Source organism: Orycteropus afer, unplaced genomic scaffold (genome assembly GCF_000298275.1).
Source record: "Orycteropus afer afer isolate SDZICR_OR568_19922 unplaced genomic scaffold, OryAfe1.0 scaffold00065, whole genome shotgun sequence".
NCBI classification, from domain to species: Eukaryota; Metazoa; Chordata; class Mammalia; order Tubulidentata; family Orycteropodidae; genus Orycteropus; species Orycteropus afer.
The window spans coordinates 8106813-8132499 of NW_006921652.1; the positions used below are offsets into that span (position 1 = coordinate 8106813).

A 25687-nucleotide genomic window follows, 5' to 3' on the forward strand; every position below is an offset into this window, starting at 1 on the left:
TGCCCATGGAAGCAGCAGTCAAGAAATCAGCATTGTAGTAGTGCACAGGGCAAATCTTCTGCAAAAGATTTCAAAGTTTTAAAGAGCAAAGATGTCACTTTGAAGACTGAGGTCCACTTCTGACCCAAGCCATAGTACTTTCAATAGCTTCTTATGCATGTAAAAGCTAGACAATGAATAAGAAAGACCATAAAAGAATTGAGATGCTGTCGAAGAACACTGAATATACCATGGACTTCCAGAAGAATGAACAAATCTATCTCAGAGAAAGTACAAATGCAATGCTACTTAGAAGTGAGAATGGCCTGACTTTGGTCATGCTGTCAGAAGGGACCAGTCCCTGGAGAATGATATCCTGTTGGGTAAAGAGTCAGTGAAAAAGGGGAAGACCCTCAACGAGATGGACTGACACAATAACTGTGACAATGGGCTCAATTATGGCAACAGTTGTGAGGATGGCGTAGGACAGGCAGTATTTTGTTCTTGACTACACCTACCAACAACGTTGGGTTGTCAGGATTAAATGGCTGTATTTAACAGAATTAACTGGTATATATAACAAAGCGCTTGGTACATACAAGGGAATTAATCTCTCCTTAAGTAAGAGCATTATATAAGGGGTCACCTAACTACAGATGTCAGTGTTTACAGTAGTGAAAATGGATATAATTCCATATTTTACTTGTGCCTTGGGATAAGGGTCAATAAAGAGAACTCCTTGAATAAAGTAAGATATGGTAAGGCAGCAGCAAAGCTTAACAGAAAAAATGCTACTAAGAAGTAAGAAACCTCCCTTCTGCACTAAATTTGTGAGGCTTTTTGGGAAAATCACTTACTTTCTTTGGATCTAAGTTTCCCTATTTAAAAAAAAATGAAGATAAAATTAAAGGTCTTATCTACCTCTAATAGCCAATCATCAATGTGAAGGGAAAAATAGGAAGTAGTAACTGGTTGCTTAAAAGATAGAATGGAAAGATGAAAGTGGACGGTTGGTATATTCTAATTCTAATTTGGTAATCACGGCAGAGAAGGACACTCAGAGGGCATCTCAGCAGCACAGGCAGCAAGATGACTGGCCCCAAGGCAGCAAGTTTTGGAAAATGTAGAGAGCTGACTCAACACGCTGTTCAACATGCAAACTCAGCCCAGAAAAGCAGACAGAAGAACAGGGTGAGAAAAAAGGGGAGGACCTGAGCTCGCTGCACATTTGAAAAAAATAACTTCTATTGTTTTATCCCTTATTACAAAAGTCGTTTGTTAAAAAGTAAACATGTTTATTAGGAAGAATTAGGAAATACAGCTAAGCCAAGGGATAAAAGTAAAATCTATCCATAAGCCCACTTCTAGATACATTCACTACTTAGAATTTTTCATGAGTATCCTTCCAATCTTTTCCTATGCATTTTTATATGTAACAAACTGGAAACACACACATTGCTTCTCAATGCTTTCAAACCAATAAACCAAACTCACTGCCAAGGAGTCGATTCTGACTCATAGTGACCCCCACTGGGTTTCCAAGGCAGTAAATCTTTACAGAAGTAGATAGGTCCATCTTCCTTTTGTGGAGTGGCTGGTGGGTTTGAACCACCAACCTTCTGGTTAGCAGTCAAATGTCTTAGGGACTATATCAACCCTTTCACTCAACAATAAATCTTAACTATAACTAATATAACCATCTCCCAAAGCCACAAACATTATTCTGCAATATCACTTTTACTTGCTGAATATTTCAATAAATGGATGGAATTCATTTAACCAATTTCTGATTGTTCGATATCTACTTAATTTTGGCAATTATGAATGCACCCTCAATGAATATATCTATAGACAAATATTCATGCATACTCAAGTTTTCTTAGAATTTTTTAGAAAACAGAAGTGATAAGTCCAAGAGAAAGTAAAATATTAAAGACTTTTGTTATCAACTGCCACACTCCTCTCTAAGAGTTGAACTGACAAAGCCCACCAGCAAGATATTCACAGGTCTGTTTTCCTATCCCTTCTCCAAGCCTAAGGTTGTTATTTTTCCTATCTTTACCAACTGAATAGCTGAAATAACAGCATCTCACTGCTTTATAATAAGCACTTCTTAGATTCATTGTGATGATGAATTTTTTTTAAAAACTTGACACAACACAAATGCAACGCACTGCCCTCTATCAGATCTGACTCATAGTGACCCCTCCTTGGGTTTCTGAGGCGGTATCACTACAGAAATAGATTGCCCAACCTTCCTTCTGAGGAGTGGCTGGTGGATTTGAACTGCCAGCCTTCTGGTTAGCAGTCAAATGCCTTAGGCACTATGCCACAGAGCTCCTAAAAACTTGACTAGTAACTTATAATTCTTTTTATGAATTATCTTCTCATGTTTTTCTGTTGGAAGTGTTATCATATCCCATTCCTACTACTATATTCAGTTCTATCTCAAATTTCTGGGGTTCCCAGACAAAAATAAGTCAGGGTTAAGACCATGGGAAGTGCTGAAATCATGCATGGCCAAAGGACTGGCAAGGGGACCACTAAAGAAAAATGGATCCATAATGATTTGGCCTGGACAATGGACACCAAGCAAGAGTGCTTTTAAAGGTGAGGATTATTAGTATTTTTAAATTAAAGGAACATGTAAGATGCTTGTGAACATCTCCCCTTTTCCTCTCAAGCACAAACTCAAGTAGCAGTAGTTACAAGGGTAATGGTGTGTGTGTGTGTGTGTGTGTGTGTGTGAAGTAGACAGTTGCTAGAGTTGGAGCTAGGAATTACTAAATCCATTTCAGATTGTTCTCTTATACGTCTCTTCTCAAGACTTGACCATTAAATTTACCAATCAACACAAACTCAAACCCACTGCTATCAAGTCAATTCTAATTCATAGTGACCTTATAGGACAGAGTAAAACTGTCCCATAGGTATTTTGACTTTAGTGGCACAGTCCCCAAGGCATCTGACTGCTAACCAAAAGGCTGGTGGTTCAAACCCACCAGCTACTCTGTGGAAGGAAGACTGGGCAATTACTTCTGTAGAAATACCGCCGCAGAAACCCAAGGAAGGGTTGCTATGAGTTGGAATTGACTCAATGGCAGTGAGTTTGGTTTTTGGTTTGAATCTTTACAGAAGCAGAGTGCCACATCTTTTTTTCCTATGGAGTGGCTAGTAGGTTCAAACCACTGACCTTTTGGTTAGCAGCTAAGTGCTTTAACCACTGTGATACCACAAGATAAGATGACAAATCTTTCATAACCAGTTCAAGATGACATAATAACAATCCATACCTTAACATGAGACTGAGATACACTGCAAATGTGACCTTCTCTTTTAACCTAACAAGAGAAAAGATACCCACTTGGGGTGCTAAGGAATTCTGGTGGTGCAGAGGTTAAGGCATTTGGGTGCTAATCAAATGGTTAGCAGTTCATACCCAAAGCTGCTCTATGGGAGAAAAATAAGGCAGTCTGCTTCCACAAAGATTTACAGCCTTAGAAACCTTATGCGGGCAGTTCTACTCTGTCCTACAGCGTTGCTTTGAGTCAGAATCAACTTGATGACACTGAGTTGGGTTTGGGGTGCTAATAAAACCCATTTATTTGGGCTCACTCAAGGCCTGTTCATACAAACCACGACTGAGCTAACAAACATAGAATAGCCTTATGTAAGCTTGATCAAAAAAAGATGATGCAGCTGTTCAGCTTTATGGCATTGGAAATTTATGTCTTGTCTAAGTTGGAGTGTAAACCCTAACATCTTGTGATGATAGATGCTGCTTTTAAAACTCAGTGACTATAAATAGTTCCTATCACTGAGAAACCAGAAACTAATCCATTTGTGACATCTGTAAATTGAAGCAAAAGTCAAACACCATACCCTGAGAAATACGGGTAATTTCAAATTCATATTAGATAAATGAACATGCAGCAAGACAACCTTTCCAGAGTAAACACTTATGTACTATGATCAACCCTGGACATTTTAACATCACAGGAGAGCTGCTGGAAGTGAGGAAGATGTCAAGCAAACAGCTTTGAGAAAAATGCCCAAGCTGACAACAAACGACAAAGAAAATGCAGTTTCTCTTGCTTACTCTTCAAGCGATGTTGGAGCACTACAAACTAAAAGGTACTTAAAGGAAAAAAAAAAAAGTTTATAATTCTAGGAAGCAGCACTTATGGGGCAACTAAAACATTCCCGCTTATTAGTCTTATGGAACACAGTATTGTGGGATCTGGATTGAGGAGTTCATACAAAAATCTTTTCCCTAATTCCCAGAGAAAAACTCTCAATCTTTCCAATTTTATTTTAGAACTTGGTACTATCTACAGTTTGTTCCCTAAAGCAAACAGAAGACAAAACAAATGAATACACAGCATATTAGCACCTATGAAATAATTGGAGATTCACTAGCCATGCTTCACTTGGCAGCTTTGTGAATGCATACATGCTCATGGTGATGATTATCAGACTGCCTATTTTCTTAGAAAATGTTTTACAGTGCTTTAAAAAACAAAAAATGTTCTTTAGACAATAAAATCTATAATTATCCAGTGTTCTTTACCTATAGTTCAACAATCATTATACCAAGGAAATCTATTTTAGCAGGTCCCAGTTGTACAAAAAGGTTAAAAGTCATAAGAGCAAGCAGACTTCTACAGAGAAAAAAATACTAATGTTATGTACAACTATGTAATAACTAGGAATAGGAATTGAGAACCAAAGTTGTAATAACATTTACCATCTTTATAGCAATTAGCTACCACTCGTCTGTCAGCTTGCTATGCTGTGGTGGCTTGTGTGCTGCTGTGATACTGGCAGCTCTACCACCAGTATTTCAAATACCAGCAGGGTCATCCACAGTGGACAGGTCTCAGTGGGGCTTCTAGACTGAGACAGACTAGGAAGAAGGGCCTGACAATCTACTTCTGAAAAAAGGGGCCAGTGAAATCTTATGAATAGCAGCAGAACACTGTCTGATACAGTGCTGAAAGATGAGCCCTTCAGGTTGGAAGGTATTCAAAATACAACTGGAGAAGAGCTGCTTCTTCAAAATAGAGTCAACCTTAATAATGAAGATGGAGTAAAACTTTGGACCTTAATTTGCTGACGTGGCACGACTCATAAAATGAGAAGAAACAGCTACAATTATCCATTAATAATCAGAATGCATGAAGTATGAATCTAGGAAAATTGCAAGTCATCAGAAATGAAATGGAAAACATAAAAATTGATATCCTAGGCATTAGTGAGCTGAAATGGAACTAGTATTGGCCATTTAGAATATCATATGGCCTATTATGCCAGGAATTATGAATTGAAGAGGAATGACCGCATATTCATGATCAAAAAGAACATTTTATGATATATCCTGAAGTACAATGATGTCAGTGATAGGATAATAGCCATATTCTTACAAGGAAGACTAGTTAATAAGACTATTACTCAAATTTATACACCAGCCACTAATGCCCAAGATGAAGAAATTGAAGATTTTTACCAATTTCTGCAGTTTGAAATTGATCAAACATGTAATCAAGATGCACTAATAATTACTAGTGGTTGGAATGTGAAAGAAGGATTGGTACATAGAAAATATGGCCTTGTTGATAGAAATGATGCCAGAGATTGCATGACAGAAATTTGATAGACCAATGGCTTATCTATTGCAAGTATTTTTCTTCAATAATGTTAACTGCGACTAAATGTGTGGACCTCACACAGGAATCAAATTGACTACATCTGTAACAAAGAGACAATGGAGAAGCTCAATAACATCAGTCAGAACAAAGCCAGGGGCCGAATGCAGAATAGACCATCAATTGCTCATATGCAAGTTCAAGTTGAAGCTGAAGAAAATTAAAACAAGTCCACGGGAGCCAAAATATGACCTTGAGTATATTCAACCTGAATTTAGAGACTATCTGAAAAACAGATTTGATGCAGTGAACACTAATGACCAAAGATGAGACAACTCATGGGTTGATATCAAAGACAACATATATGAAAAAAGCAAAAGACCATTAGTAAAACAGCAAAGAAAGAAAAGATAAAATGATTGTCAGAAGAGATTCTGAAACTTGCTATTGAACATAAAGTAGCTAAAGTGAATGGAGGAAATGATGAATTAAAGAGAGCTGAATGGAAGATTTTAAAGGGTGGCTCGAGAAGACAAAGTCAAGTATTATAACAAAATGTACAAAGACCTCAAGTTAGAAAGGGAAGAATATGCTTGTCATTTCTCAAGTTATAAGAAGTGAAGAAAAATTCAAGCCATGAATTGCAATACTAAAGGATTCTATGGGCAAAATATTGAACAATACAGGAAGCATCAAAAGAAGATGGAAGGAATACCCAGAGTTACTGAACCACAAAGAACTGGTCGACATTCAACCATTTTAGAAGGTAGCACATGATCAAGAACTAATGATACTGAAAGAAGTCTAAGCTGCACTGAAGGCACTGGCAAAAAATAAGGCTCCAGGAACTGAGGGAATACTCACTGAGATGTTCGAACAAATGGATGTGACGCTGGATGTGCTCACTCATCAATGCCAAGAAATTTGGAAGACAGCTACCTGACCAAACAAGTGAAAGAGATTCATATTTGTACTTAATCCAAAGAAAGATGATTCAACAGAATGTGGAAATTATCAAACAATATCATTAGTGTCACACGCAAGTAAAGTTTTGCAGAAGACAATTTGAAAATGGCTGCAGCAGTACATCAACAGAGAACTGCCAGAAATTCAAGCTGGATTCAGAAGAGGATACAGAATGAGGGATATCACTGCTAATGTCAGATGGATCTTGGCTGAACGCAGAGAATACCAGAAAGATGTTTACTTGTGTGGATCACAAGAAATTATAGGTAACATTGTGAAAAATGGGAATTCACGACCACTTAATTATACTCATGTGTGACCTGTGCATAGACCAAGAGGCAGAAGTTTGAAGAGAGCAAGAAATTAAATGATATACTTCGCTAGGAAATCTAATGCAAAAGATGTTGAAGTTTTCAAAAGCAAAGATGCCACAATGAGGACTAAGGTGCACCTAACCCATGCCATGGTATTTTCAATTGCCTCACATGCATGAGAAAGCTGGACAATGAATAATGAAGACTGAAGAACTGATGCATTTGCATTATGATGTTGGCCAAGAATACGGAATATACCACAAACTGCCAGAAGAACAAATCTGTTTTGGAAGAAACATAGTCAGAATATTCCTTAGAAGGTGAGACTGTCTTATGTACTTTGGACAGCACGCTTGGTAAAATAAAGGGATGGTGAAAAAAGGAAGATCCTCAACGAGATGGACAGACTCAGTAGCTGCAACAGTGGGCTCAAACACAAGAAAGATTGTGAGGATGTCATGGGACCAGAGTGTCTTGTTCTGTAAGTATGTATGTAAGGGTGCTATGAGTCTGAGCCAATTTGATTGTACCTAATAACAACAACAACAACAACAAAAAAAAAAACAATTCAGAGTTTATGTAGCTATTTAAAATAAATGATTTCAGCTGAACCTTATAACCATCTCAAGGATGAGAACATAAAGCTTAAGTAACTTGACAAAGATCACCTGGTCACCAAGTTGCTAGAACCCAAGTTTCACAAGTTCTCATCGATTTAAATTTTTCCATAAACCTTAAGATATCTAGTCAAAATATCTATTAATGCAGAACTTACCCAAAGACATTCCCTGCTTAACGAATGAATGCAATGTAGTAAATTACATGGTGTGGCTTTTCTAGCCAGAGTCTTTGTAAACTCTGTGGTGGACTTTGCTGTGAGTAACTGAGTAGCTCCTTATTGTTAAAGTTATCCACCTGGGTTATTTCTGTTGGAGCACTACTAAGCAATCTTCTGGGAAGTTCACTTTCCCTCAGGTGTGTAGAACTCTCATGTTGGGATTGGCCACTCTGCCAGGCTCAAAAGAAGCCTTCCGAGAGGCAGAGAAATGTCTCTCTGACTGCTGGCTGAGAAAGACACGTTGCTGAGAGAAAGATCTGAGAGAGACACGTACTGCTGAGAGAGAAACATGCTACTGAGACTGCTGGCTAAGAGATGACTGGCTGAGAGAGACTGAGCGTATTCCTGAACTTGAATAGTAGCCTGTTGCTTCCCTAATAATCCCCATAATCTGTGAGCTCTGTGTGGCCACTGAAGTGAATTATCAAACCCAGCAGAGAAGTGGTGGGTGCCGTGGGAGGGACCGTTGGTGTCAGGATTGGTAAAAGGGCTGGAGGGTGGTGGCATGCCTGGCCTTATAAGAACTGACCATGGGCTGCTGACAGTGATTCTGTCTTTTTCTCTTGTGTATATAGAGGAGGTCAGAAGATGCCACCTCCCCACCCCTTTAGCAAATGTGGACAATGAAAAGGAATGTGTAGCAAAGGAATGGGCACAACAGAGTAAAGAGCCTCTGTCTGATTCCTTTTTCTCCCTTCTCTTTCAGCACTTTATAATGAAAATCCTAGGGCGTGGAGACTGCTTTTTGCCTGGGGGTGGCTCTTTATTAAGGCAGGGGCCTGAGGTAGGCAGGCTTGGGGGTTGGAGGCTGCTTTTCACTGGGGGGCAGCTCTATATTAAGGCCGGGGCCTGAGGTAGGTGGGCCTAGGGCTTGGAGGCTGCTCTTCCCTTGAGGGTGGCTCTTCATTAAAGCCAGGGCCTAAGGTAGACAGGCCCAGGGCCGGGGGCTGCTTTTCACTTGGAGGCAGCTGTATTTTAAAGCTGAGGCCTGAGGTAGGGGGGTCCGGGGCTTGGGGGCTGTTTTTCGCTTGGGGGTGGCTATATTTTAAGGCTGGGGCCTGAGTAGGTGGGCCTGAGGCCTAGGGGCTGTTTTTTGCTTGGAGGAAGCTCTTTATTAAGGCCGGGACTGGAGGTAGGTGGATGCGGGGCTTGGGGGCTGCTCTTTGCTTGGGAGCAGTGGTATTTTAAGGCCATTGCCTAAGGTAGACAGGTGCAGAGGTGTTAGGGACAACTAAGGGAGATGGACTTGTCTGTCAGTTTGTTGTCCTGTGGTGGCTTACGTGTTGCTGTGAGACTATGCCACTGTGTTGCAAAATGCCAGCAGGGTTACTTATGGTGGACAGGTTTCAGTAGAGCTTCTGGGCTTGGAGAGACTCAGAAGAAGGAAGAGGCTATCTACTTCTCAAAGAATTGGCCAGTGAAAACCTTATGAATAGCAGTGAAACACCATCTGATATATTACTGGAAAACTTGAAGAACATCCCTGAAACACTGTCTGATATAGTGCCAGAAGATGAGCTCCTCGGGTTGGAAGGCACTCAAAATTTGACTGAGGAAGAGCTGACTCCTTAGAGTAGAGAAGACCTTAATGATATGGATAGAGTAAAGCTTTCGGGACCTCCATTGGCTCATGTGTCATGATTCAAAATGAGCAGAAACAGATGCAAACATCCTTTAATAATTGGAACATGGAATGTATGAAGTATGAATCTAGGAGAACTGGAAGTTGTCAAAAATGAAATGGAACACATAAAGATCGATATCCTAGGCGTCACTGTGCTGAAAGGGACTGGGTATGGCCATTTTGAATCAGGCAACCACAGGATCTACTATGCCAGGAATGACAAATTGAAGAGGAATGGTGTGGCATTCATTGTCACCAAGAGTGTTCCAAGATCTGTCGTGAAGTACAACACTGTCAGTGATAGGATAATATCAATTTGCCTACAAGGAAGACCAGTTAATACTACTATGATTCAAATTCATGCACCAACCACCAAAGCCAAAGATGAGGAAACTGAAGATTTCTACCAACTTCTGCAGTCTGAAATTGATCGAACGTGGAATGAAGATATGTTGATTAGCACTGGTGACTGGAATGCAAAAGTTGGAAACAAAGAAGAGTTACTGGTAGATGGAAAATGTGGCCTTGGTGATAGAAATAATGCTGGAGATCGCATGATAGAATTTTGCAAGATCAATGACTTACTCATTGCAAATACCTTTTTTCAACAACATGGACTATACATACGGACTTCACCAGATGGAATACACAGCAATCAGACTGACTACATCTGTGGCAAGAGGCAATGGAGAAGTTCAATATTTTTGGCTAAAACAAGGCCAGGAGCTGATTGTGAAACAGATCATCAACTGCTCATATGCACATTCAAGTTGAAGTTGAAGACAATTAAAACAAGTCCACGAGAGCCAAAATATGACCTTGATAATATCCCTCCTGAATTTAGAGACCATTTAAAAAATAGATTTGATGCATTGAACACCAATGACCAAAAACCAGAGGAACTGTGGGATAACATCAAGAACATTATTCATGAAGAAAACAAAAAAGGGAGGGGGGAGGAGGGGGTGGGAGGAAAAAAAAAAAAAAAAAGAAAACAAAAAAGGTAATTAAAAAGACATGATGGACCTTGAGACCAGAAGAACTAGATGGTGCCTGGCTACCAATGCCAAACGCTCAGGAAAGGATCAAAACTGGAGATCCTGGATAGAGTGGGAGGAAAACTGTGGAACAAAATCCCCAAACACAATAATGACCAGAATTACTGGTCAGATGGAGTGTGGTGAGACCCCCACTACTATGGCCCTGGAATATATTTTGGGCCTGGAATAAAACTCACTCCCAGGGGCTGGCCCTCAGCCCAATAGTAAACAAGATGTACATGCAGACCACTCAACCCAGGGTGATGATGCACCCACATACTCTATGGAAATGCATCCCTCGGAGCAATCGAGCACAGGGCACCAGAGGGGCAACATTTACATGGAGGAAATGCAGGACACACAGGAGTGCATAACTATGAGGGTCATGGGGTGGGGGTGGGGGAGGGGCGGCAGCAGGTGTTACTGGGCAAGGAGGGGAGGATACTGGGTTAGGGTTGAGGATGGTAAATGGGGAATGAAACTAAATGTATATGAAATGTTGAACGTAAAACAAACTCTGCTCTGTAAACCTACACCTAAAGCACAATTAAAAATAGATAAATAAAAGTAAAAAATAAAATTAAAAAGAAAAAAAAAACTTGCTACTCAGAGTATGGTATGTGGACCATCAGCACTGGCATCACCTGCGAGCTTGTTAGAAACAGAATCTCAGGCTTTATCCAGACCTATTGAGTCACAGCTGTATTTTAGTAAAATCCTCATTTTTTTTTTTTTTAAAGACAGGAAAGGAAGAAAAGATCAAAATGGATGTCAGAAGAAACTCTGAAACTTGCCCTTCAGTGGAGAGTAGCTAAAAGCAAATATAAGAAATGACAAGACAAAAGAGCTGAACAGAAGATTTCAAAGAGCAGCTTGAGCAGACAAAGCCAATTACTATAATAAAATGTACAAAGACCTGCAGTTAGAAAACCAAAAGGGAAGAACACGCTCAGCATTTCTCAAGCTGAAAGAACTGAGGAAAAAATTCAAGCCTCCAGTTGTAATACTGAAAGATTCTATGGGCAAAATATTGAATGATGCAGGAAGCATCAAAAGAAGATGGAAGGAATACAGAGTCACTGTACCTTTTAAGACTTGGTCAATGTTTATCTATTTCAGGAGGTGGTATATGATCAAGAACCAATGGTATTAAAGGAAGAAATCAAAGCTGCACTGAAGGAATTGCTGAAGAACAAGGCTCAGAGGAATACCCACTGGGATGTTTCAACAAACGGATGCCCCACTGGAGGCACTCACTCAGCTATGCCAAGAGATGTAGAAGACAGCTACCTGGCCAACTGACTTTAAGAGATCCATATTTGTACCCATTCCAAAGAAAGGTGATCCCACAGAATGTGGAAATTATTGAACAATATCTTTAATATAATATGCAAGTAAAATCTTATTGAAGATATTCAAAAACAGTTGCAGCAGTATATTGACAGAGAGCTTCCAGAAATAGAAGCTAGATTCAGAAGAGGATGTGGAACAAGGGATATCATTGCTGATGTCAGATGGGTCTTAGCTGAAAGCAAAGAATACCAGGAAGATGTTTACTTATGTTTTATTAACTATGCAAAAGCATTTGATTGTGTGAATCATAACAAATTGTGGATAACATTGAGAAGAATGGGAATTCCAGAACACTTGATTGTACTCATGAGGAACCTGTACATAGATCAGAACAAGGGGATACTGCATGGTTCAAAATCAAGAAAGGAGTAAATCACTATACTTATTCAACTTGCATGCTGAGCAAATAATCCAAGAACTGGATTATATGAAGAAGAAGGTGGCAACAGGATTGGAGGAAGACTCATTAACCTGCAATACACAGATGACACAAGTTTGTTTGCTGAACGTGAGGATGACTTGGAGCACTTACTGCTGAAGATTAAAGACTACAGTCTGCAGTATGGATTACACCTCAATATAAAGAAAACAAAAATCTTCACAACTCATCCAATAAACAGCTTCACAATTGATGGAGAAAAGATTAAAGTTGTCAAGGATTTCATATTACTTGGTTCTACACCACTGGAAGCAGCAGTCAAGATATCAGATAACATATTGCACTGGGCAAATTGCTGCAAAAGACCTCTTTCAATTGATGAAGAGCAAAGATGTCTCCTTGAAGACTAAGGTGTGCCTAACCCATGCCACTGGAGCTCTGGTACATAGTGCCTAAGGCACTTGACTGCTAACCAGAAGGCTGGCGGTTCAAATCCACCAGCCACTCCTCGGAAGGAAGATGGGGCAATCTACTTCCACAGTGATACTGCCTCGGAAACCCAAGGAGGGGTCGCTATGAGTCGGGTCCGACTCGACGGCACATAACAACAACAACAACAACCCATGCCACGGTATTTTCAATTGTCTCTTACGCATGTGAGAGCTGGACAATGAATTAGGAAGACCAAAGAAGAGTAAATGCTTTTGAGTTGTGGTATTGGAGAAGAATGCTAAGAATACCATGGTTTTCTAAAAGGACTAACAAATCTGTCCTAGAAGTGCAGCTGGAATTCTCCTTGGAAGTGAGAACAGCCAGACTTCATTTCACCTACTCTGGTCATGTTGTCAGAAGGAACCATTCCCTGGAGAAGGATATCATGCTTGGTAAAGTGGAGGATCAATGAGGAAGGGGAAGGCCCTCAACAAAGTGGATAGACACAGCGGCTGCAATGATGGGCTCAGGTATAGCAAGGATCATGAGGCTGGCACAGGACCGGGCAATGTTTTGTTCTGCTGTGCACAGGGTCACTATGAGTTGGAGATGACTCAATGGCACCTAACAACAACAAGAACATATTGAAAAATCCCCCAAAGTTATTTCAGGTATCTGTGAGCTACATTCCAGGTCCAGCAAGCTATAAAGTTACAGAGCACTGCTGTTGGGAATTGGTTATCTTTTATTTCTGAGTGGATAAAGGAAGATGTCATTTTGTCAATTGTTAATCCTTTGTATTCATGATGCCACTTCCAGGTTTTTATCTGAGGAGTAATACAAGTATAAGTGGGGTGTGGTCTGTTTATAGTTATCCATTAACTTAACTTTCCCATAAGTGCTTGTATCTACCTCTAAAGTAATGTTACCATCACCAGGAAGAGAGCAGAAAGGCAAGACTGGTGGGGTCAAGTTAGGCATGGCACTTGCTGGTTAGCAGCTGGCACTTGACTGCTAACCAGAAGGCTGGTGGTTCAAACCCAATAGCCACTCCGCAGAAGGAAGACAGGGTGATCTATTTCCATAAAGATTTACTGCCTAGGAAACCCAAAGGGGGTTGCTGTGAGTCGGAATTGACTCGATGGCAGTGAGTTTGGTTTAGTTTATTTTTGCTACATCACCAAAGCTTACTTTCCCCTTAGAAGGGACAAGAAATTGCCTAAAGTAATGAAAATTGTCTTGGCATCTAGCTGAAGTCTGTCTTTTAAGTAGAGAACATGAACATCATAATCACCTCCAATCTTGAGGCAATCAGTCAAATAACTAACATTTTGAGAGAAAAGAAAAAAATCAGCAATCTCTTTAAGGTCAAGAATCAGCAGGGATAAGAAATGGGAAAAAGGAAAGGGTATCAGAAGCAGAATAATTATCACCTGTTTCTAAAGAGTTAGGTTAATTTATTTGGTTTTTGAAAGAGGCTGATAGAAGGGTAAGGGCATTTCTGTTCCTTACACTACTTCCTCCCACCCAAAAAGGATGGGAAGGGAAAGCAGGAAGGGCTATATCTGGCATTCACTAACTCCAAATGGAGAACATTCAATTATTGTTTCAAAAGTTTCTTCAATCAGAACACACTAACCCTTTCTTAATTTCAAACTGCTTACTTAAAAAAACAGGATATGATCGACCGAGAGAGACATGTAAACTCACGCAGTCCAGCATTCTTCACTGATGGTCAGGCCCAGAAGGCTTTTAGATCATGGCAGAGCCAGCAAAAGGGGCCCCAGGTCTCCTGACTCACATTTCCCACCAATATTTATTATGCACGCCCCTTTTTAAAAAAATTTTATTAATTTATTTTTATTATGCAGTTTTATATTATAAAATAAAAGCACATTACAGAAAAATGAAGTAGAAGGAAAGGAAGTCATCCATAATCCCATCATCATAATAACCACTATTGCATATTTTGTTCCTTTTTCATATGCTTATGAGTGTTTTTTTCCTTACATGGTTATAATCATATTAGATTAATGTTCTTCCCAATATAAAGGCTCCTCACATTACCATTAACACAATCAGAGAGGAAAAACTGAACACTGGTATGTGGAATAAAATCTGACATAACCTGAGCTGATTTCATTAATTTTGCTAAGGGCTGGTGCCCTCAAAGACAAGTTTGTTCCTCCTACTGAGACACACTAAAAATCTACAAAATCACCTGTCATTAGTGTTTGAATTTACATTCCTTTCATAGAGTGTTCAAAAGGGAACTCTCCAAAGGCACTGACATAAGAATTAGGCTGCTTAGCCCAGAAAAGTTCTAGTTACCTACCTGGTGCATCAGGTACTTGAAGAGGAATGAAAGGATCAGACACACTTAAAAGTGGCAGGCTAGGATCCACAGTCTGCCCACCCTTCCTTTTTTCAGCTGAAGTCGGTTGGAGGAGAAGGGGTCAAAGAGAGAAAAAAGAGACAAGCAGAAAACATCGAGTAAATCTAGGTGAATCTACCATTTATTAACCACAATAGCTCAAATTACAGATTAAGTCTCAACAGACTAAAAGGGGATGAGGAGATATGATCCAATGTAATGGCATAGTTCCTATGAGATACAGTCTAGTCCTTGAACATACAGTGAGATACCATTAATGATAAAACCAGGATATTTATACAAATCTGAAATTTCACTTTTTCTATAGATACAGCAGCTTACAGTGACCTCTCAGAATTCCCAAAGTAATTACTGTCCATACCATACATTCTGGCATATAAACAAACACATTGTAATCTAGCACATGTAATCTAGCATAGGTCTTCCCATACACCCATTACCCCTTTGAGGTTCTCAAGGACTTAAATTCTATTGCATCACCATGTCTAAATAATACTAGGCAGGCATACAGAAAGAGAAAAGAAATAAGACTCCTTGCCTGTTCAAGTTAGATAAGCCCTAACCTGTGAACTATGTTGAATATACCATTTGTATTCATTCTATACTTGACAATTTAATAGATTTACAAAAATCTATATACTCTACAGAATATCAGAGCTCTTACGGATCTTAGAATCTTCTAGTACAATTTTCTGGAAAAGAAAATAAAGCCTAGAAGTTAAGAGACCTGTTAGAGGTTCACCAGTAGAGAGGATCAGAATCCAGGTCTCTGGATCTCCAATTTATCATTCTTTAAACTGCATTTTATTATCTCTTTTGTCCATTAATTGAAATCCAAACAACACACAGGCATTTAGGGTGAACATTTACACTAGATAGGTGCACTCCTTAGAATAATCAACCATGGGAGATCAGAAGAGCAGCATTTGCACAGGGAGATAGCTCACAGGGCAGGAATGTATGGGAAAGAACACAGGGAGAAGGTAGCCACAGGGAGGAAAAGGGAGGAGGACTGTTGCATTGTGGGAATTGCAACCAAGGTTATGAAACAAAATGTGTATGAACTGTTTGTATGGAAAATGAATTTGGTCTGTAAACTTTCACCCAAATCACATACACACACACACACACAAAGGGGGGGAGGCACGCACACACACACACACACAAAACCTATTTAAAAATGAGTAAAAACCTATTTAAAAATGAGTAAAAACCTATTTAAAAATGAGTTCATACAGGCAAATACACAATGAAACACAACCAAGAATTGGGCATTAAAATTAGGAAAGGATGAATAATAATTAAGGACTTTAATTTTTACCATTAGTAAATCTAAGCTCCTATTCTTTGGCAAAAAGCAACCCTTTTCATTCACTCAAGAAATCTGTCTTTGAGGCAAGCAGCAATTTGCTTAAATGCTGGGATTTAGTGGTAAAGACACCTCTCCCAAAGATTATTCCATGACTTCCTTTTCCAGGGAAACTATATCCTATCCAGGGGCATACTTGGTCATTATTTTGATGTTCTGTCTCAAAGGTCAGTGCTTTATTTGATACTTTTTAACATGAGTATCACATTCTATATACCAAAATATACAGGTATCAAGAAATGTTTACTGACAGTATCATTCAGGTAATTTCTATTCTTAATTTCTTCTGGACCAGCTTTGTGTCAGCAACTTTATCAGTAGTTGTCTTTTCATATATAATAAATAACACCTGCTAGAGACAGAAACAAATGAGGACTGTTGTAGGCTACTGGTTAGGGTGAATGTAAGAGGAAGAAATGTATGGTGTGGGCAGCTCAGACAATGTTTGCTCTATAACTAAAAGGGAGATGTTATGTATATTTTTTTTTTTTATCAACTTATTGGTAAGAAATCAAGGACCAGAATTAGAATGAAAAGATTCTACGGCACAATAGAAGCAGACAGATGGGGCCAGATGGCATAATGAAACAATGTAAAGAAACAAAAAAATACCTAGGTGAAATTAAAATCTGCAATGGCCACAAGAACAGAAATAGCACTACTGGATATGGAATCAAATTTGAGAAGTTTTCCCAGAATTCCAAAGAAAAAAAAAAATAAAGGATTAAAGCTGGGACAAGACATATGGGAGGTGAACACAGAAGATTCAGTAGAGGGATAATTAGTGTTGTTTTTTTTTTAAGTGTTGTGATGGTGATGATAATGATGATGATGATGATGATGATGATGATGATTAAATTGTGGTTTGGGTGAAAATTAACAGAGCAAATTAGTTTTCATTCAAAAATTTATACACATTTTGTTTCTTGACATTGATTGCAATCCCTTCAATGTAACAGCACTCTTTCTCTACTTTCTTCTTGAGTTCCCAGTTCCATTTGTCCTTCTTTCCTACCCCTTCCTGCCTTCCGGGTTTTGTTTTTGGGCAAATGCAGCCCTGTGGTCTTATATGACTGACTGCTCTGAATGTTCCTCACAGGTGTGATAATTAGTTTCCTTAAAGAATACAACAAATGAAAGCTATGAATGATAAGGATATATAACAGAATAAAATCTTCCTGAGATAAAGAAAGGTATGAATCTGTAGAATCAAACTGCTCACCAGGTTTCAGGCAAAATGCATACAATGAGATTTATCTAACTACCTCTTGTTGATAATTTCAAACACTTAAAAAAAAAAACCAAAACCCTATTGTCCAGAGTGGGATCCAGCTCCTTGTGACCGCTCCTTGAGTTTCTGATGCAGTATGACCACTAAAGTAGATTACCCAATCTTCCTTCTGAGGAATGGCTGGTGTGTTTGAACCACCAGCCTTATGGTTAGCAGTCAAATGCCTTAGGCACTAGGGGAAAGCTGCCTACCAAAGAATAATCAACAGAAAGACTTCTCCTCTGACACATTATACACTAGATGATGACAGAGGAACTTTCCAAAATTTAAAGGGTATAAATTATGAAGGAGCTCTGGTGGCATAGTGCCTAAGGCATCTAACTGCTAACCAGAAGGCTGGTGGTTCAAACTCACCAGCCATGCCTCGGAAGGAAGGTTGGGCAATCTACATCTGTAGTGATATCGCCTCAGAAACCCAAGGTCTTTGAGTCAGGTCCAACTCCATGGCAGTGTGTTTGGTTTGGTTTGGTTATAAATTATGACCTAAGAATGTTTTACCTTATCTGAAAATAACAAAATACACTCCCAGAAACGAAGATTTTAAAGCACATCAACCAGAAATATATTCTGAAAAAAATTTACCTAAAGAAGTACTGTAGGCCAACCAGAATTCAATTTAAAAAATCATGAATGTGATATATTGAGATACAGTCACCAAATATTATATCTAAGTAATAATTACTTGGGTACAAAATAAAAATTTGTAATAATTCTTGAAAGATAAAACACATAACATAAAAAATTTAATAAAACCAGTCCAAAAATCCAAAGATCCAGTTCTTATATTAAGAAAAACCAGGAAGTAGAAGGAAGCAAACCATGCTTATTTCTTCTTCTCACATGGTGATGAGTGAATGTAAAATGTTTTATTATGGATGTGCAAATTTGAGAAATATCTAAAATATTCTTTTAAATTTATAAAATTATAAATTTTAAAATAAAATTATAAAGTGGTTGGATAAAATACCAAAAGAATAGATCCATTTAAAGCACAAAGAAAAATAAAAACATCAAACAAGAAAATAAACGTAACATTAATTGAAGTAAAAAAAGAAAAAAAAATCAATATTTAAGAACATAAAAAATAGATATAAAAACATATGTAATGATGTTAACTTTACTTCTGACAAAGATTTTTGCAGTGAGTCAAAACTCAACTACATGCTATTCAGAGTAGCATACCCCGAATCAAGATGGTATTTAACAATTAATACAAAAGAATGGGCAGAAAATAGTGTACAAAAGCAGTATCAACTAAGGTAGACTTTAAGGTGAAAACTTTTAAAGGGAATAATAAAACACATGATTTATACTAATAGAAAGTACAGTCCACAAGGTCTGAATGTTCTAAATATCACCAATCATTACAGAAAAAAGCTACAAATATGTAAGGAAAAAATTGTATGGAAACACAAGAGTAGGAGAACTTCACCACCACTGTCAGATCTCAACAGGTCAAATTCAGGCAAACCATCCCTCCATATAGAAAGAACGGAATGAAATGGCGTGGCTGACAAGGACTTGGTGTATTTGACAAGCATCACGTACTAAGTTTTGAAAGATTTTAAAACCTCACCAAAGCATCAATAAATTAAAAAATGAGAGAGCAGACAACAAAGGTCTAAAATGAAAAACACATTTTTTTTAACCTAAAAAAACATCAAACCAAACTCACTGCTATTGAGTCAATTCAACTCATAGCAACCCCTCCTTGGGTTTCTAAGGTGGTATCACTATGGAAGCAGATTGCCCAATCTTTTCAACTTACTTACCATTAAGAAGCATAACTCCCAAGTAATTCCAATGCCTATTCTAAAACAGTAACAATGAGAACATCAAATGAAGACTTATGGGATACGGTTAAAAAAAACAAAAAACCAAATTCACTGCCCTCAAGTCGGTTCCAACTCATAGCAACCCCTCCTTGGGTTTTTGAGGCAGTACTGCCCAATCTTCCTTCCAAGGAGTGGCTGGTGGGTTTGAACTGCCAGCCTTCTGGTTAACAGTCAAACACTTTAGGCATTATGCCATGGGATATGGATAAATCACCATAAACTCCCAACTTTTTCTTACTATAAAGCATGTTCAATGAACAGTAATACTCAATGGTTGGGGTGGAGTTATAGCAGTTTGAGGAAGAAGGAGAAAAAAGGATATTAGAACATCTGTATGTGAAAACAGGAGCTCTAGAGGCATAGTGCCTAAGGCATTTGACTGCTAACCAGAAGGCTGGCAGTTCAAACCCACCAGCCACTCCTCGGAAGAAAGGTTGGGCAATCTACTTCTGTAGTGATACCACCTGGGAAAACCAGGGAGGGTTCGCCATGAGTTGGATCCAACTCCATGGCAGTGAGTTTGGTTTTAGTTTTATATGTGAAAATGCCTTTTTGGAGATAATTAGCCTGTTTCCCCATTCCTATGCTGGCTGAAAATGAGAGTTATATCAAGAGAAAAACTTATAGCCTTAAATATCTTCATTATTTAAAAATGAAATTTAAAAAACTTACTAAATATTCTTGATGTAAACAAAGCAAACATAAGAAAAATTATCGTTGTTGTTATGTGTCGTCGAGTCAAACCCTACTCATAGCGATCCCTCCTTGGGTTTCTGAGGCAGTATCACTACGAAAGTAGGATTGCCCAACCTTCCTTCCGAGGAGTGGCTGGTGGGTTTGAACCGCCAGCCATCTGGTTAGCAGGCAAGTGTCTTAGCCACTATGCTACCAGAGCTCCATAACAAAAATAGGGAAATATAATTGAAAACACAAAAGTAGAAGTTAAAAAGTCAGAAGACAGGAAAACAGCCAAGAGCTGTCTTCGAAAAAATAATAGGAAACCTCTAGCAAATGTTATAAAGAAAAAAGAGAAACACAAATACATATAATTAAAATTGATATATACAAAGAAATTATAATAAAAGATTTATATGTATGATTCTATCTTATATAGAACTTTTTATAAGTTTAAAAAGGCAGCTAGCTGATTTGTTAGAAAACATAATTATTAAATTTGCCCCAGTAAGTGGCAGAAGACCTGATAGAAGAGGCTCTGGAGCTAGGAAGTCTAATGTGTCCCAGCTCTGCCACTTACTAGCTGTGTGACCCTGGAAAAGAGATGAGTCTGTGCTTCAGTTACCTTATCTATAAAGTGGGGATAATACACCAACTTCAAAGAGTTGTTGTGAGAGTTAGAGGAGATGTATTAGTATAGCACAAATGACAAACTGGGAAAAATGTTTACAATATATGAGACATGAAGGCTCTCACAAATTATTTAGGAAAAATAAAAATATGAACAATAAATCCATTGCCATCAAGTCGATTCTGACTCATAGCGACCCTTGAGGACACAACAGAACTGCCCCACAGGGTTTCCAAGGCTGTAAATCCTTACAGAAGCAGACTGCCTCATTTTCCCCCTGCAGAGCTGGCTGGTGGGTTCATACCACCAATCTTTTGGCTAGCAGCCCAATGCTTTAACTACTATGCCACCAGATATAACTCCCAAAGAAATAAAAATGGCCAGTTAACAAATATAATGTCCTCTGTCAGGGGGAAAAGTACTCTCATTCACTGTTGATGGAAATAAAACTTGTGTAGTATTCCAGGAATGTAATTTGGAAATATTTCAATATGTCTAAAAATACACATACTACTAGATTTAGCAAATTATCTCCTAAAAGTTATCTTGAAGAAATTGTAAAGCATATAACAAAAATTTAGTTTCAAAATCTTTGTATGTTGAAAAGTTAGTAACCACCTAAATATTCATTAAAGGAAATATGAGATACAATGTGTAAGTATTCTTCCATTAAATATCATGTTGAAGAAAATAAAAATCAAACCCACTGCCATCAAGTTGACTCTGACTCAAAGCAACCCTACAGGACAGAACCCATAGGGTTTCTGAGGTTCTACTCTTCATGGAAGCAGACTGCTGCATCTTCTACTCATGGGGTGGCTAGTGGGTTCATACTGGTTAGCAGTCAAGCGCTTAACCACTGCACAGCCAATGGACCTAGGAAACTATTAATGCCCATGGAATATTTATAAAAGGAATAACAAACTGGGTCATAGAAAACTCCTCAGTAATACTGTAAAGGAAAAATTGTATAGACCACACTGATCACAGTGCATTAAAATATATCCTAAATAACTGTTACTTAAAGAGGAGATCAAATCTGCAGCTTAAAAAATATCCAGAAAACAGTGAGAGTAGTATGAAAGCATTACATATCAAGTATTATGGAATGGGCAGCCAAAGTTCTAATGAGAAATAAGTTTATGAGGTTAAGAAAATTACTAACACACCTAAAGAAAGCAAGAAGAAGAATATATAAGGTTAAACGCAGAAATTAGTGTATTTTAAAAGATCAATTTCAGAAGTATATGAAATTCTGTATTCTGTAAAGAATATTTTCAAAACCTTATGTCCATTGCTGAGGGATTTACAATATAAAACACTGAAATCAAGTTAACTTTTAAAAAGAGGTCTTGATTTAAATACATTAGAACATACCTACAGAAAGGAATATAATGCATGTGTTTTAAAAATTACATTTTCTTTTTCAAATGATGAGGGAACACGTCCCAGACTAAGGGAAACGATTAGTTTTAAAAATAGTATGTACAATGAGTACAATATGTATATATATAAAAATACATGTGTGTATATATATATAAAGACATATATCAGAGTCTTAAATTGAGATCTAAAATTATATACAAAATTGTGATCACTTTCATCTTGGTGAGGGAAAAGTGTCAAAACTTTCATTAGATTCTCAAAAATATGAGTGATCCTAAAAAAACAGATTAAATGTCACTAACAGACGTGAAAATAGTATCCCTGTACTATCTCTTTCTTAGTGGTCATAGTGGATTTTAACTTTCTTCTCTATACTTTTATTGGTATAAATTATCAAGTTTTATATAGTAAATAAGTATAATTTTTATTAATAAAGGAGAAAATTCACTTCTTAATGCTTCTGTAATTAAAAAATAAAATCTCAATTGAAAAATTACCCCCTTACCCCATAAGCACACATACACAAACTCAGCTTAGAAGGGTCTTGGACACAGGACAGGCCATCTAATTGTTAAAATGCAAGTCATTCCAAAGAACCTAAACAATTACAAGAGATTAACAGAGTGAACAGACTTCCTGAGGGGAAGGGGATTTCTTTGGTTTAATGTTAGATAGCTATTTTTCCTCAAATTTAGAAATATTTAGACATGTCTATGGACTACAGAGAACAGCTGTGTATATTATTGCCAGATGAACCTGTCCTTTTAATTCAAAGTGGTTCTAGATTTTTCTCCACCCCTACCTTTTTGATTGGAAACTTTGTGAATGAAAGAAAATATAAGTTACTGCAAAGACTCGGGGGCTCACTGGCATGCTACAGTTATCTGTGCAGTGTAAAACAGTATGGAGGTAACAAAAATGAATGTCATGTTTCAGGGTGTTTGCCATACTAACCAGTTCCAGCAGGAAATGAAGAAGTTGCAAAAGCATCGCCTTGAGTTGGCTGAAAACCTGGGATCAAATTCTCAGCTGAGCCCCCAAGCTTCTCAGGATGTTTGCCTGGAGGGACACACATACCACTCAGTTCACTTCAGCCAGAATACTATAAACACATACTAGAAGTAAAGGGTATCCTCTGGATTGACTTCTAGAGTTGACTTATTTTACTAAACTATGCCATCACCTCAACTATTCAAAGACCCCTCTCTAGTCATTTCAATAACTGACAGAACAGCTGAGAAGAGGAAGAAATGTTTTAAGAGTCAGAAGAGACAGCACAGAGCTAAACCCTAAAGCTTAAGCACATGACTTAGAGCAGAATGCCTCTGCCTCTGGCCATCACTCTGAATCTATTGTTTCATATCATTCTAATGAGTATGATGATCTGTTTTCCTTGGTGGAAGCAGTTTTGAAGCAGCAAATAAAAAGGAGTGGTAGAGATAGCAGTAGTGTGACACTATGAGGGACGGCAATGACAGCTTATTGCGAAAGCTGACAGCTGAACAGTGAGAAGATAGGAAATTATTAAAAAATAGACTCAAGAATTTAAAAAAAACTCGAGAGTCACTTAATAGGGTACAAAAAAAAAAAAAAAAAAAAAAAAAACTACAGCTTTCAATAGTCCATCTGCATGGACATAAACTTCTATTTATAGCCCAGAACAATAACTGACACACTTAAAAATGAAACTGAGTTGTCAAAGTTAAATACTATGCCCTATCCTCTGTTTTAAAACCAAGAAAGTAAAATAGATTTTTAAAAGAATTCTATAAAATAATAACTAAAGTGTGGTAGTTAAGGTTGTGTGCCAACTTGGCTGGGCCTGGTTGAGTGGCTGGGCAGCTGGATGTAGTATTCCCCATGATGAGACTGGCAATCACCTCCATGGTTGGATCTACCACAAACAGCTCAGTAGCTCCTTTAGGGATGTGGTCTGCTTCCCAAATATAAGCAGCAGCTTTGGAAATGGTCTCTAGCTTATGGCATGCTTGAACTCTGCATGTAGCCGAGTAGTTCAGCAGCTTGCCATGCTCTGCTGATCTGGGGACTTTCAATGGACTTGAATTAATGACCTGCCATGGCAACCTTGAGTTCGTCAGCCTCAGCAGCCAGCAGCTGAGTGAAGAAAGCCTCCAGCTTCAGTGGGGCAGCAGCAGGAAGCAGAGCTGAAGCCCAAGGTTGAGGGGCTTTCACCCAGCCCCTAGAGCCTGGCACTCTGAACTTGGACTTAAAGCCTCCAAATTATAAGACTAAACTCCTGTTTTAAAAGCCACCCATCTGTAGTGTATTCTTGTCAGAGCATCACTAGGTAACCAGAACATAAAGCCAACGTGTTCGATCAATAGGTCATACCATTCATCTGGTTCTGATTATTCTTTTATTAGTGCTTTTGTCTATGTTGGTGTACTCTTTCTGAACTGCATCATCATGCAGTATTTTCTCAGGGTGTATGCTGTTGGTTTCCAAAAAGTATGTGTGTGTGTTCTGCTTTCAAAATTAGACTCTGTAAGGGCAGAAATGATCTTCTCTTTATTTGATCTCTTTTCTGTGGTCAGTCAACAGTAACGTACAACTCTGAACATAGTGGAAGATTCCACTACGTGAGGGCAAACTCTCATGGGTAAGTGGTTACAACTTTCTGGAACACTTCTCAATGAGACAGATTGACACAATAGCTGCAATAACAGGCTCAAACATACCAACAGTCATGAAGATGGCACAGGCCAGGAAATTTTTCATTCTGTTATAAATAAGGTCACCATAAGTTGGAGCCACCTTGATGGCAACTAACAACAAATCTACTTACATTGGAGGGGAAGGGGGCTGCCATCACAGTCTTCTAAAGCGTGGCCATGCTTCATACTATCATCCTGGTCTATGCTTAGCTTCTTTCCTAACGTTTACATTCTCCTTGCCACCACTCAAAACATTAGAATCTCCTGAGGGTGAAAGACTTCAGTGTTGTGGTAAAAATAAAAACAGATTTGCACACACACTTTGAAATCAAGCCTGTGAAGGAAAGAAAGGCCCAAGTCTACATTTTCACAAACACATCCCTCTAGAATTAAGGTTCATTCTAACTCCTGGTGTTTCCTAGCATAGAGAATTTACAACCAAGAATCACAAAAAGACACCAATTACTCACCTTCCCCCAGTTTGGCAAAGTCCTTGTTTAGCAGTTCTTCAGCTGTGAGTTTGGAGAAATTGTCATCATCGAAGGGATTCCATGTAGAACCTTCTGAAGGATTATAAACATTCTGCTGGGAGGTCCTAGGGGAGCCCGATGGAGTGGTGGTTGCAGACCTAGGTAGGTTCCCACCCCCACGAAAAAAACAAAACAAAAAAACAACATATAAAAGTTGAACAAAAGAGTCAACTTATTTTTTTTTGTTTCAGATCAAATTTTCTTCTGAGTCAAACCATTATTTGCCATGGTGTTTTTCTAAAAGAGCTTTCCATGGTAACTGAACAGCTTCCACAGATACCCTTTCCATTTTGTGAAAAAAACATCTCCCTGTTCTTCATGACTCACTAC

General features: G+C 38.4%; 1 protein-coding gene across 1 annotated transcript in view; it reads right to left on the minus strand.

Annotated features, from left to right (window-relative positions):
- AAK1 (AP2 associated kinase 1) overlaps window positions 1-25687 on the minus strand; it is a 234536-nt gene that overhangs the window by 15560 nt on the left and 193289 nt on the right. Inside the window, exons 14-16 of the mRNA XM_042780842.1 lie at window positions 25298-25455; window positions 23107-23211; window positions 14906-15001 (exon numbers count right to left, since the gene is read on the minus strand). Of these exons, the coding sequence (XP_042636776.1) occupies window positions 14906-15001; window positions 23107-23211; window positions 25298-25455 (359 nt within the window). The remainder of the gene's footprint in view (window positions 1-14905; window positions 15002-23106; window positions 23212-25297; window positions 25456-25687) is intronic.